The 14,957-nt window shown below is 42.0% G+C and overlaps 1 protein-coding gene across 1 annotated transcript in view; it reads left to right on the top strand.

The window, feature by feature from the left end:
- Window positions 1-14,957, top strand: part of PPFIBP2 (PPFIA binding protein 2) — a 104,447-nt gene that overhangs the window by 44,442 nt on the left and 45,048 nt on the right. The window contains exon 5 of the mRNA XM_063118420.1: window positions 14,095-14,226. Coding sequence (XP_062974490.1) covers window positions 14,095-14,226 — 132 coding nt within the window. The remainder of the gene's footprint in view (window positions 1-14,094; window positions 14,227-14,957) is intronic.

The raw sequence follows: 14,957 nt of genomic DNA, 5'->3' as shown, positions 1-14,957 counted from the left end.
CTATTTCAGCTCATAAATCTTTTCACCTATATTGCTACTATGCTAGCAAAATCTCCTTCCCCTTGCAGTTAATTTTTAAATATTTTATATGTTTTTATTTCTGGGCAAATACAATAGTATGGCAACCTGAAACTGCGCATTTACTGCACCCAATAGGAGCTTTTAATGTCTCCAAAATTATCCAACAGTTTTTCAGGCATCAGTGCTGTGTGTATGTTTCTTAATTGAACATCTCCATATTTGGAAGAGGCCGAGTTGGGTGAGGGGTAGCTTTGATATTGACATCTGTGGCTAACCAAAATGAAACGTGGCACAATGATAGCTCTTAAGGAGGGCTTTAGCCACGCAAAGATCTGTTCATGCTTTGAGTTTTAGGATTTTTTATTTTATTTTTCCCAACGAACTATTCTCCTGATACTCCACCAATGCAAAATTCCACCTGTTTGCATTTGTGGAGGATCTGTTTTCCTTTACTTTGATAATGCGCAGCTGTATCCACTTCATAAAAATAGAGATCTGCTGGGGTTCTCAGGGATGTGGGCTCCTTCCCCCCCACCTTGTTCTGGCTTGTGTCTAGTGATTTACTAATGTAATGTTTCATCAGTTGGGCTCCGTCTCTGTGGGCAATGAGGGTGGGGTTGGAGCAGTAGAAAGTCCATTCAACCTCTTAAGTACAAGTCCATTCATTTGACACGTTGTGCTGGAGGAGGAGAACCACCTTCCCTCCCCTTTCATCAGTAGGACTCCATTCAAAGTACAAGCCCACAACGAAGGAAAAAGCGAGGGGACAGCAATGCATGGAGGCTTAAGAGCGTATTAAATCCACCTGGGGAAAATAATCCAAACTTTCCCCACACCAAAATAATATGCAAAACGGATGAAAAGAGGCAAGATGGGTGCAGGACAGGGATGACATCATGTGAGTCCTGCACTGCAAGACCAGATACCAGACGTGGCGAGAGTGCGTTAAACCGCTGGTGTGATGGAGCTCAGAGAGTGTGAAGGGAGAAGGAAATGTGGAGAGGCGCACTTGAGGTGATTGGAAGCTGCTAGGGGCCTTGGGGCCTTGCAGCAAAGAACACTGCCTCCCAAGATAATGCATGTGAATCTATCTTCTTCAAAGCACTACATAAAGGTTAAGTATTATTCCTACACAATTTGGAACATGACAGACTTTGTCTCTTCCATTCCGTTTGGCATTTTAGTTGGGTTATTCTGTATATTTTCATTTGGTTGGCAGAATGAAGTCAGGGATGCTACGAGCACAGTATTTCTTTTGAGTGCCGTGTTGCAAGCAAATAATGTGATTCAGCATGCCAACTCTCATTACCCATCAGGTTGGTTTTAGAAATAGCTGAATTGTGGCTTTTGTTCATGGTGAAGGATTTGTAGGACTGCTTTGCTGTGAGCCTGTTGGAATCCAGGTTCTAGAGAAAAAGCACATGCTACACAGTCCCTCACTTTGGTATCCAAATGCTAACATTTTTGTCAGTCTTATGCTGATGACATGCATTTTATAAGTGTAAATGATTGGTTACCTGTAAACACTAGGGCTGTTTTTGTCTTGCACAACTTACCACTGAGATCTAATTGCCTGTTTGGCAGGAAGTAGTATTGAGCCTCCACTTTGTCATATACGTTTTGTCTGATCTTTTGTATTCTTTTTCATTTGAGACTATTATAACTTTTTTCACATGTGCAAGCCAATATAACTGCCTCTTGCAATTTACTTTAGACCAGTTCCACATATTTCCCTCACTTCTTCAATTCTTGTTTGATCTTTCCTTGTTTATACTAGCTTGCATAGCTCTGGCATTGTGGTATTTCCATTCCAATTGCTGCTAATTCAGCTACCACTTTTAGTGGTTACCTAACATTCCAACTAAGGAAGTGTAAATTGAATTGGTCTCCATAATGGTCACAGACCATCACACATGGTTATTTTAATGCACTGTAAGCTAGCAAGCTTCTGTTTTCAGCGCTGCTCTTTTGTTGCCTTCCCTTTCCTAACCCAGTGGTAACTCAAGAGGATTTTTTGTTTTTTACCAAAGTAAAGATTGTTTGTAATTTCTACTTGCTATCACTTTTCAACGTGATAGTAGCTGTTTCTAGGAGGTGAACAGTGTTTGGTTCATTGGTTTTCCATAAACCCAACTTCCAAACTTTGTCCGTTTATGTGCATTTTTCTTGCATCTTTTTGCAGTCCTATTTCCCCTCTCCTACTGCTGCTTCAATGGCATTTTTATACTTTGAAAAGACAGAATTACCACATGTTTCCAGCCAAACAGGCTCTAATATATGGAGCAGAGTCTGCAAGAGCTGCTGCTCTGCTCCTTCTAGACAGGGATTAGAGAACTAGCAGGGTGCTCAACCCACGAGTTCACCGAGCGCTGTTCAGCCAGCCCTGTTCCAGGAGCTGGGCCAGCCAAGCGCTCAGTGATGCACACTTTCCGGAGGCCCCGGAAAGCACACTTTGCCTTCCTCCCCCTCGTGTCAAAATGGCCTTATAGCAACTAATGGCATGCTGGAGGAATCATGCACCTTCCAGAGGCCCCGGAAAGTATGCTTTGCCTCCCATACCCACACACCCACACCCACACCCACATACCCACCAATCATGGCCATGATTGGCATGTGGGGGGATGTGAATTCCCCAAGGCTGGGGAAATCGCATGTTTTCTCCCTGCACTCTAATGGTGGCCTGTAAATAGGGCCTTTAAGGCCCCCATTGATGGGGGTGAAGAAAGAGAAATGCAATTTCCCCAAGGCTGGGGAAATTGTGTATTTTTTCCCTCCGCTAGAGTTGCAGCCTGAAGATGTGAAAAAAAATTCTTGAATCAGTCCTTCCCACCACGTGTAAGCTTCACCCTTCCCCATATTGGCTAATATGATCTAGCAGAAGTGGATTGGTTGGGTGGGTCCAGGAGGTAGTAAATGCCTCACTTTGTCAGGGGGTGGTGCCTGCCGCCTTGAAAGAGGCTGTAGTGGACCTTCTCCTGAACAGGGCCTCCTTGGACCCAGAGGTATGTGAGAACTACTGCCGTATCGTTAACATACCCTTTTTGGGCAAGGTGCTTCACCGTGTGGTAGCCAGGCAACTTCAATAAACTGAAGCTGAATCCTGATAAGACGGAAGCTCTGTGGATTGGTGGTTCCCGATCCAGGAATTGGGTAAGCAACCTGTCCTGGATGGGGTTACACTCCCTCTGAATGAGCAGTAGTGTAGCTTGGGAGCACTCCTAGATCCATCCTTGTTACTGGAGGCCCAGGTGGATTCTGTGGCCCAGAGTAGTTGGGGTCAGTTTTGGCTGATCTGCCAGCTACGGCCTTTCCTCGACAGGGACAACCTAGCCACAGTAGTGCATGCGCTGGTAACTCCCCAATTAGACTATTGCAATGCACTCTACGTGGGGCTGCCCTTGAAGACAACTTGTTGCAGACCATATTACACCAGTCTTAAAGGACTTGCACTGGCTGCCTATACGCTTCCGGTCAGAAGTCAAGGTGTCGGTGATGACATTTAAAGTCCTAAACAGCTCATTACTTGAGGAAATGCCTCTCCCTATATATGCCTGCCTGAGTTTTAAGGTCTGCTGAAGGACCCTTCCTCTGCATCCCACCAACATGAGACATACATTATGGTAGGACATGGGAGAGGGCTTCCTGTGTTGTGTCACCTCAGTTGTGGAATACCCTTGGAGGCCTGAGTGGCGCTGACCGTTGGCCTCATTTCAAGTTAAAATGTAGCTTTTTATCAAAGCCTTTGAGGGCTTAATTTGCTTAAAAGCTGCACATAGTTTTATTGATGTTAAATTTTCTACTGCTTTTAGCTTAATATTTTAATATGTTTTAGCTGTATACATGATTTATTGTTTTATATTGTTTGAATTGGTTTTATCTGTACACCGCCCCGAGATCCCAATGATATAAGGTAGGATATAAATGTTTAAATAAATAAATAAATAAATAAATAAATAACATAGGTGAATTTTGGTGTGCCCCCATCCAAGTTTCAAGATGCCTGATTTCTATTGCAACTTTTAAATCATTGTTGGGGCTAGTTTTTCTTCCTTCTAGTACAAAATTTCAGTGCAAAAGTCCGCTTCCCCAGGAATAATAACCTGAGTCTGTTTAATGTATGTATGTATTACAGTTCTATACTGGTCTTTAGCCAAAGCAAATTTATTCCTCCCCACCCCTCTCTCTTTCTCTCTACACATCCGTTTGAAATTTTTCTGTATTTAAAATAAGATTCGCAATATTTTCAAAGCCGTCATTTTTCCCTTCTTTCTCCACAGCCCTATCTTAATTTAGTCATCTAAGTTTCCCTTTGGCTTTACCAATGTTCTTCCTATTATAGGCTTTATTAATGTCCTTCCTATTATAGACCCCTCTATCCCAATGTAGTCATGGAACAGTTGGTGTGGCTAAATTTAAAGGGTATTTTGGGGAAGTGGCAGTTTGCCAGATGTCACAAGCTGTGTTCTTTTCCTTTTCCTTTCTCTACCTTTTGCCTCCCTGAATAGCTAACAGAAGCTAACACACCTATACACACACACACACAGCCACATTTCAAACATATGAGGAAGACACATTTCCCTACATGGAGATCTAAGGGAAAGTAATATTTAAAGCAGCCTTAACCACCATATACCTTTCTCTATAGTAACAGCAGGCCCTAATTTATAATTTGCTTGGTGCATAATACAACTACTCCTTCCACCCTGGCAAATCATATGGCTAGTCAGAAATGCAGATACCCAATAGAAGAAATTTTCTAACAAGTGTGAAGGCATGACTCCCATTGTATTCTGGGTGTGCCGAGCCTAGTGATTATTTCTTTTTTGGCAAAAAGCAAAGAAGCCTTTTAATCATTATGTCTTGAACTGGTGCCTGTGCAGGATAAAGCTCAATCCAGACAAGATGCTGTTCACTTGCCCAGTTGAGTGGTGCTCAAGAGTTGCATTTCCCCAGTTGAGTGGTGCTCAAGAGTTGCATTTCCCCTGAAAGATCACATGCACAGGGTGCTCTTAGCTCGATCCATCATTGTTTCTTGAGGCCCAAGTAGCCTCAGTGGCTAAGAGCGCCTTTTATCCGCTTAGGTTGATATCCCAGTTGCAATCCTATCTGGACAGAGATAGCTTGGTGGCAGTTATCCGTGTTCTGGATACCTTTGGGTTGGGTTACTGCAATGAATTGAACTTGGGGCTACTTTTGAAAATAGTTTGGAAACTTCAGTTTGTTCAAAAGAGAGCTGCTAGGTTACTAACTGGGATTGGGCAATTTGATCATGTGACACTAGTGCATTGTCAGCTATACTGTCTTCCACTCCATTTCAAAGTGTTGGTGTTGACCGTGAAAAGCCTAAATGGCTTGGGACCAAATTATCTAAAGAAACATCTCCCCCTGTATGTTCATCTTAGGTCATCTTCAGAGGCCTCTTTCCAGGTGCCTCCACCGAAGGAAGCTAGGTGGCTATAAAAAAGAGGACCTTTCTCAGTTGTGGCACCCTGCTTATGGAATGCCCTCCCCAAAGATGTTTGCCTTGTGCCTACATTGTTATCTTTGGAGCATTTTCTCCCAAGCATTTTAAGACACCTAATTCTAGATTTTTATGGCTTCTAGCTATTCCTGCGCTGTTTGAATTATATTGTATTCTTTTAAATATTTGTATCATATTTTATATTTTTAACTGTATGGCATTTTAGTCTTTTAATTGTTTGTAATCTGCCCAGACAATGTTGGTTATTGGGCGGATTAAAAATATAGTAAATAAAAATAAATAATCTTGCAATCTTGCAAACATACATGAACATATAGAGTCTTATATGGAGTCAGACCACTGAACCATTTTAACAGTACTTCCAGTTCTGAATGGCAGTGGCTTTCTTCAGTCTCAAGAAGATGTTTTTCCCTAACCTGCTACCTGAGAACTTCTTAATTTGAGATGTCAGGGATTTGAACCTGGGACCTTCTGCATATAAGGCACATGTTCTGCTGCTAAGCTCTGGTCCTACCCATCCCCTTCATGCCCTACTTCTGCAAACCCAGCAGCATCTGGCTCACTGCTGTTGAAAATAGATTTAAATAAATCCAGACACAGATGGACCTTGGACCGATCCAGAAAGCCTATTCTTCTGTCATGTTTTAATTATTTAAGTCATGTTTTAATTATTTTCTCTTCTGAAATATAATTCTACCAAGAAAATATCTTCATTGTTTGCACATGCAGAAACCCTTACAATGTTGTAGTTTCGTTGATATTATCACACCAACAATGTACATGGTACTTAACAAAGAACAGCGTTTGACAGTCCTTAATTATAATATGTATTCTCCCATAAGGCAAAGCCATGGACATGGAAACTTATTTTTAATTTAAAAAATACAAATCTATAATATGCTATTAGCAATGGAATCATTTTGATAGTAGGAGTTAAAGCACAAGAAGGAAAGGTGAAAAATATCAAGAGACCTTACCACCATTCTGTGTCACTATACTAATCTCATATAAAGTTGAGAGTTATGGGTGCACCATTATTATTATTATTATTATTTATTTATTTATTTATTTATATAGCACCATCAATGTACATGGTGCTATACAGGTTACACAGTAAATAGCAAGACCGTGCCGCATAGGCTTACAATCTAATAAAGTTATAGTAAACAATAAGGAGGGAAAGAGAATGCAAACAGGCACAGGGAAGTGTAAACAGGCACCGGATAGGGTGAAGCTGACAGTATAGGGTCAGAACAAACAATATTTAAAAGCTATAGGGAAAAGAAAAGTTTTTAGCTGAGTTTTAAAAGCTGTGATTGAGTTTGTAGTTTTCAAGTGTTCTGGAAGAGCGTTCCAGGCGTAAGGGGCAGCAGAAGAAAAAGGACGAAGCCGAGTAAGGGAAGTAGAGGCCCTTGGGCAGGCGAGACACCAGTGTCTGTGTGTTAGTTGGAAAGTTTTCCCTTTAACAGCCACTTCTATATTTTTAAAGAGCATTTTACTAATCATACATACATCTGAAAATGTGGGTAAATACATCTTGAGAGCAGTAATATAGATATCTGTTTTGTTTTGTTTTTTAAAAAGTTACATATCAGAGCATCTTCTGAAGTATCTCTATTCGCTGGGTTTGTGTTGTGTAAGGCAGGAGGGGAATGAAGCCTAAAGAGTAGCTTGTCTCCATTCTGGTTGTTTTCAATATTGAATTAGAAAAGGTGGGCTTTGGGGAGATGGGTAGCAAACCATTGTGGAACACAGGTAGATAAAAGGGGAGGGTTCAATTCGTCTCATTCACACATCCCTGTTAAAATTAGACCCATCACCCATTACTTTATACTTAAATTGGTTAGACACATAAATAAACAAATATGGCTGTTCCTATTAGTTTGGCCCTAAACTAAGAGTCATAGTACCTGGGAATGTGGTCGGCTGCTTTCTGGATGTATCCTTGATGAAGTTCTGTGGATTTTCAAACTGTGTGCGTGGGAGACAGAGAGTATAAGACATACACACACATCTTATTTAGCAATTGGTTTGTGTTTATGTACAGTCTGACTGCCTCAAGCAACATCTCTGTTTTTAGCAGAATTACCAATCCCTAGCAGAAGGTAAAATATTCGGGACGTTTAGTCTAGAATGTGACTTACTAGCTCTGATATTCATCCTAGCTGCTGTTGAAAACAGATTGATCCAATCATTTTATTTGTTTTGTTTATTTGTTTGTTTTTGTTCTTAATAAAACAGCATATTTCTGAGCAGGTGATTATATATTTGACACTGGGATTGACAGCAATCTATATTTCAATATATACCCAACCTGGTGCCCTCCAGATGTGTTGGACTACAACTCCCATAATCCCACAGCAAGCATAGCTTGTAGAGCTGGCTGTGGAGTTATGGGAGTTGTAGTCCAACACATCTGAAGGACACCAGGTTTGGGATGGCTGTTATATGGCAAACTGCTGAGCAACAAAACCCCTCCTACCACATATTGCCTCAACAGGAAATTTATAGGCACAGGAAGAACTGTGTTGTGGGGTCAGAGTCCGTTGTGGTCTGTGATGAAATACAGTCCAGGGTTATTCCCTCTGTGTTTAGATCTTGTACAGTTGTAAAATAAATCCCTCATTCTCACCTCTGTTTCATTGATATAAATGCAAAATATCTGTAGCAACATTAAGGTTGCATTTTGTTTTATTTATAACATGTAGCTTTTTGAAGAAATATTTACCCTGCTTCCAATTCAGAGCTCTGAACTTGCAACTGCATTTCTTCAGATCATGTTAAAAAAAATTGCACAGTGTACTTGTCAGCATCTGATTGTATGTGGAAGCTTTTCAGTGTTTTTAATAGACAGCGCCCTCTTTCTATTTTTTAGATTCTGGACAATTTTTGTTGTGTGCTTGTGGGGGTGTACATATTGCTTGCAGTGAAGTGATATCCTATATGCATTCTGTCTGGCTCTGTTCTCATTTGGGTCAGTTCATGATCTGAAAGTATATGATGCAGTACCAACCTTTTTGAAGCTAAGCAGGTCTGAGCAAGTCCAGTGTTTAATAAAAAGCTGCTCAGGCACCCTAGATATACTGCCTTGCACTCCTAGGAAACGAGAATAAATAAATGAATTCTTGGATGTGTGCAGTGTTTAATTTACAAGATTTTGTCTTATGATATGGAAGTTCTGTCCCCTAGTCCTAGAATCTTAAACTAGTGCAAATTACTCAGTAAGGCACTGTGCGCATGTGTACATAACATGTTCAAGGGCTCACCTTCAGCACTGAAAGAAGTTCTGGGCCAGAGTCCTAGTGAGCTATGTCTGAAATTAGACCTTGGATATATATGCATAGCACTAAGTGTTCAAACAGCTCAATTCCTGGCAAGTTTGGCTCTTTCCCTCTCTCTTGGATTCGTAATATGTAAACAGTGAAGTGGAAGGCTGCAATCCACTGCCTGTTACTGTGTCATCTTGAAATGGTGCAAGACAGTCACATTCTCAGCTGTGTTTTGACTTAGGCAAATATCCCGTTTCTACCACAGCTGAGCTGACCCACAGCTCTTGTAAAGTGCTGTCCTCATGCTGTGGCGATTGTTGCCGAATTTTGCTAATCAGGTAGGACTCGAGCCTTTTTGTTATTTTAAGGAAGGGACGGAATGTACAGCTTCATATTTCAGGGGTATATTTCCCTCAAAGTATGCATGAAATGCAGTGCTGTGTAAAGAGGAATCTTCTTTTGAGTGTTTAGTTATACACTATGGTTTCCTCCTTGTTCCTGTCTTCCAAATGTCTTAGGAAATGACAGTGGGGATTTGTGACTGTCGGTATTGCACTCTCCAGATTTTGATATCGAATCCTGGTATTACATAAACTGCACATTTTAATCTAGATAATACACTTTCTTAAAAGTTGTCAATGATGGTAGGGTCAAAGTGTAAGTTTATACTGCTGCTCAATAAATATTACTTCAGCGTAAAATTTGGATAGAGTACTGTAACTTCATGTAAAATAATCTCTGTGTTTAGAAATTAATGTAATTGTAAAAGACAAAATACAATATTAACATATGGGATGTTCTTGTTTGTGATGCATGCAGTATAGCTGTTTGTCTTTTTGTGTAACTTTGAATCATTGTGCTCAGTTGTTGGTGAGGGTTTTAAAGAGGAAAAGACTTGTTTGTTTTTCTTGGAAACTACTTTGATCAATAAAAACAACATAGTTATTGTAGTCTAAATAAAACAAAGTCATTAGTGCATTATGTACTGCGAAGTTGTTTTACTTCTCTAAAAAAGTAATGATATAGATTATATTCTATATGGCTATCTCTGCTCAACTCTTTTTACAGATCCTCCTGAAACTTCCATAGCCAAAATTAGCCCTGCACATGACACGTATTATCTTTTCTCTTCAAAAGCAATAACGCAAATCTGTACTTTTATTTTTTTACAATTCTATATTTATTCAAGCTGCCTTCCAATTCCATCATGCCGCTATAATACTCTGTAATTTCCACATAACAAAGTGGGTCATATTCCACTAATGAATTGTTCAACGTAAGCATCTGCTTGAAGATGGAAATAATTACTTCCAGATGTTTAGCATCTGCACTATGGAATTTTCTTTAAGCTGTACTTCAGATAATTTTTAGTTCACTAGACTTTCTGGACCACAAGAGTCATCTGGTTAAAATTAAAATAGCACCACTGAAATATAACTTGGACTTTTACTTTTCTAAAAAAAAAAAGGCTCAGAGAACTTGTAGATCTAGAGTATTTTAAGGCAATATGAGAGTTCTGTGATGGTTTGTGTGTGCTTGTGTGATGAGGCACTTATGCACACATAGTCAAGTGATGCACACCCATGAGCCTAGTGGTAAACTGTTTTCATGATTTTTTACTTTTTGAAGACATTTCTGGTGTAACATTCCTTGAATGTGCTGAATATTTGGTGTCCATTTTGGACAGTGATCTCTGCTTGCTTTCATACCCAAATGTTAGCCTCATCCAAAGGTTTAGCTTTACTGTTTGTGGCATAGACATCATCTGTGTAGATTCAGGTTGAGAGCTTACTGTTCCTGGCTGAGCTGTTTGCATTTTAGTACAGGCCTCAGAACCATGATTTTGAGGGAAGGTTCATTAGCTCCAGAACATGTTTTCATTGCCAAGATTTAGTTCTTGGTACTCTGAAATACTTACTAGAAAGAGAATACCTCAGAGCATGTGCACTGAGTAACCACAACCAGCATCTACAACTGGAGGATTAAGGGGAAGGTCTTTGACGAAAGGATTGGATAAATTCATGGATAGCAGGTTAGCTATTAGCCATGATGCCACCACCTCAGATGATGTATACTTCAGAACACCAGTGCTAGTGACAAGCAAGGGGGGTGACTGTTGCCTTCATGCTCAGTTTGTAAACTCCCCAGAGGCATTCAGCTAGCCACTGGGCTAGATGCTCCTTTGGTTTCCTTATTTGGGGAGTGTGGGTAGGCATGCCTTTGAGCATGGGGAAGAGAGCAAATCATTTTGTGGCTTCATTTATTGGTGGGAATTATGTACTGGGTTTGGATTAGGGGTGTGCATGCACCCCCCGATCCTCTTCGCGGCCGATCCGCAAATTGCGGATCAGGCCCGCTCTGCCCCGCCTCGACCCGCCTGGGGGCCACTCCGCTCCGCTGCAGAGCTCCGGCTCTGAATCGGAGCTCTGCAGTGGCGGGGAGTGGCGTCAGGTAAGGCCCCCCTCCCTCCTCCCCCTTACCTGTGGCCGTCGCAGCCCATCCCAGCTTCACTGGAGCCCGCAGCTCAACCAGGAACTGTAGGCCCTGGCCTCCACTTCCTGGTTGAGCCACGGGCTCTAGTGAAGCTGGGATGGGCCGCGACGGACTCAGGTAAGACCCCCCTCCCCCTTGGTCCCTTACCTGGTTCTGCTGCCGTCGCCGCACGGGCGGCGGAGGCAGGGCCAGGTAACCCCCCCTCCCTCCTCTCCCTTACCTGCGTCCGTCCGCAGTCCTGCGGCTGCTTCAACTGAGCCCGAGGAAGCAGCCGCGGGACCGCGGACGGACGCAGGTAAGGGAGAGGAGGGAGGGGGGGTTACCCGGCCCTGCTGCCATCGCCGCATGGGCGGCAGCGACAGCGGCAGGGCCAAGTAAACCCCACTTACCTTTTTGGCGGAGCTCCGGATCGAGGCGAAGGATCTGCCTTCACCTCAATCCGCTCCGCAGGTCCCCCAATCCTCTTCGCCTCCACCTTAAAGGTAGGCGAAGCCCCCCGCTCCACTCCTGCTTCTCCAGTTCGAGGAGAAGCAGAGCACATCCCTAGTTTGGATATAAGATTTGGTTCTCCGGGTGAAAGCACTAGAAAAGTTAGGCTCTTACGCTGTTTGTTCATTTGTTTCCACCTGTATGGATTGAACTGTAGCTGTAGAGTTGAACCCTTAGTGAGAGTACTGAGTAAGTGACTGGGTTCAGATATCATGCTAACCCACAATGGCTTAATTGGTCAAAATAACCCATTCTGATAACCCACAATCTGCATATTGTGGATTATTTAACCCATCGCAAATTGTGTAGCAGTCACAGTGGTTTATTTTGGTCACCCACAAAGTCACTTGGCAAAAGTGGTCAAAACCGCTGCCATCACTCTCCTCCAGCCAACAGATCTCAGTTTCCATGATCTGCCTAGCAACTGATGGCGCTCGCAACCCAACCCAGCTCTAACCCTGTCCCCGGCGGTGCACTTTGCAGCCTTTGCAAGTGTCAAACACCATCTTGGTCAGGTGGTAGTAGTTGTGCAGGGTTGTCATTTTGCCTTGTGTACATCCCTGCCAGGCTATACTGTGTATGAAGTTTTGACAAGGACCAACAAACTTCCATGAAGTTATAGCTGTCATCCCCTATTTGGCGAAAATATCCTTTTGCTTATGCGGTTTTGTCAGCGTGCAGGGTTTTCAATGGCCTCATGTGCATCCCTGCTAGAGAGGGCTGTTGTTAACACAGTGGCCAACCAGCTGTCGACCAAGAACCCAGAAGCAGGAAACAGATGCAACAGCGCCCTCCCTTCCATGTTCCCCAGGAACTAGTGTATATAGGCTTACTGCCTCTGACATGGAGGTAGCACATAGCCATCAGGACTAGTAAACATCGATAGCCTTCTCCACCAGGAATTTATCCAAACCCCTTTTAAAGCCACCCAAACTGGTGGCCATCAGTACATCTTGTATTAGTGAATTCCATAGTTGGACTATGCAGGTACTTCCTTTTATCTGACCTGAATCTCCCACCAGTCAGCTTCATGGGTTGACCCCAGGTTCTAGTATGGGAAAGGGAGAAAAATGTCTCCCTATCCACATTCTTCACATCATGCATAATTTTGTACACCTCTATCATGTCTTCCCTTACCTTCCTTTTTTCCAAGCTAAACAGTCCCAGCTGTTGCAGCTGTCCCTCATAGGGATGATGCTCCAGCCCCTTGATCATTTTAGTTGCCCTTTTCTGCACTTTTTCCAGCTCTACGATATCTTTTTTTTTCAGGTGTGGTGACCAGAACTGTACACAGTATTCTAAGTGTGGTCACACTATAGATTTGTGTAAAGGCAGTTTTATTCTCAGTTCATTTTTTAATAGTGCAGTACATTGATGGTGCTATATAAATTAATAATAATAATAATAATAATAATAATAATAATAATGATAATAATATATTGATGTGGGACCTGCTGAAATAGTGTTCAGTTGTCCTCAAGTTCCCATTCTAATCAAAGTTAAAAAGTTTTTCTTTTTAACTGCCACTTCTAGCAGCAGCTTGGCCTTTTGCAGCAGTCCAGTCACGTTCCAGGTACAGAATGCCCTTGGAAGTTATGCTATGCCATATCATAGTATTATTCCCAGGGACATTCTTGGGAATGGGGGAGATGGTTGCCCTCACTGGCCACAATTATCTTGGTTGCTACTTTTTGATATGCAGGATTCCTTGCATCTAAAATGTGTCAGATGCAGTCTTCTAGAAAGAAACAAAAGGTTGTTACTAATGCTGAAGCTACAGAAGGCATGCAGTTGATATGTTTCTACTGTGTTTATATATATATATATAACCTGCAGGAAGGGGGATGCTTAACTTTGGAACACAGCTGTGTGTGACATGTAGTTTAAGTCTATGGAATTAGCAAGTAGAAGAGTTTAGAAAACTGAGCTGCAAAACTCATTATTATGCTTTCAAAACATGTTTTAAAGTCTATCCAACCTCCCACCCCCCAGCCCACCCAGTACTAAAAGTCGCAGTGTGGTTGATTTGTTACACTGCTAAAGCAAAACAACTCTGTTCTGTATTCTAGAGTAAACTTGAAAATGCATTCTTTTGATGTTTTTTTGCTGCGTCCCAACTCTAAAAACTATTCTTAGAAGTTTCTTTACTTAATGGAAGTAAACAATTATTTTAAATGTTTCCATAATCCAATACATTTTTAAAAAGTAAAAACAGGGCTATGTAGTTCTTAAATAATATTTGGAACTAATTAGATGTTGCATATGAATGGTTAAATATGGGCTGAGAACAGGCAAGATCTTTTTCTGTAAACCATGAAGTGAAAACATCTCTCTTTGCAGGAGCTGCTAAGTCGGACATTGTTGGAAACTCAGAAATTGGATCTAATGGCAGAAGTTTCAGACCTAAAGATTAAGCTAGTTGGGATGGAGAAGGAGCAGAGCGAGTATGAGGAAAAGCAGAACAAAGCTGAGGTGAGCCTTGCTTGAATGATGCTGAGAGCAGAACTATGCAGGTTCCACCTCCTCTGTATGTCTTTAAAGTCTGGCTGTTGTTTTTGTTTGTTGTTGTTTGCAAAGCAGGGATGTGAAGGCTCAATTTCTAGCAGAGACAGAGTGGTTTGGAGGAAGATGCTTTAATCCATTGTCACCCTCTGCTTTTCTCCTCTAACCTACCCACCCAGCTGCTTTCCTTATAGCCTATGTTCTAGACCCGTATGATCCACAGTCTAGAGTCCTTGGTGGAATGAAAGTAGCTGGAGGGGCAAGAGGAAACCGTGGGTAAGGAAACCCCCTCATTTTCTTCTGGAAGTTCAATCCTCCTAGTCCTGCTTTGCAAAGGCAAACTGTGGCTGGACTTTGAAGGCAAGTAATAACAGGCAAAACATTTGGTTCTACTCTGTCTTTAGCCTTGGGGATATATTACAGACCTGAGGGACACCTGGGCAGGATCTACACTACTGCTTTAAAGCGCTTTATAACAGTTTTGACAACTGTTGGGGCCCAGGACACACTCCATATACAGTTGTCAAAACTGTTATTAAGCACTTTAGAACGCTTTAAAGCAGTAGTGTAGATCCGGCCCTGGTGCGAAGGGACCATTCCACAATCTCCTTACCTTTGTTTACTGTGATTATCTTGAATTGTTCCAAATTGGTGAAGGCCATGACTAAATGCTTTAGGGATATCGTTCCTTATGTTTAACA

This window comes from Elgaria multicarinata, chromosome 2, assembly GCF_023053635.1.
Source record: "Elgaria multicarinata webbii isolate HBS135686 ecotype San Diego chromosome 2, rElgMul1.1.pri, whole genome shotgun sequence".
Taxonomy (NCBI): Eukaryota; Metazoa; Chordata; class Lepidosauria; order Squamata; family Anguidae; genus Elgaria; species Elgaria multicarinata.
Note: the sequence above shows the minus strand (reverse complement) of the source record. Positions and strands in the feature narration are given on the sequence as shown.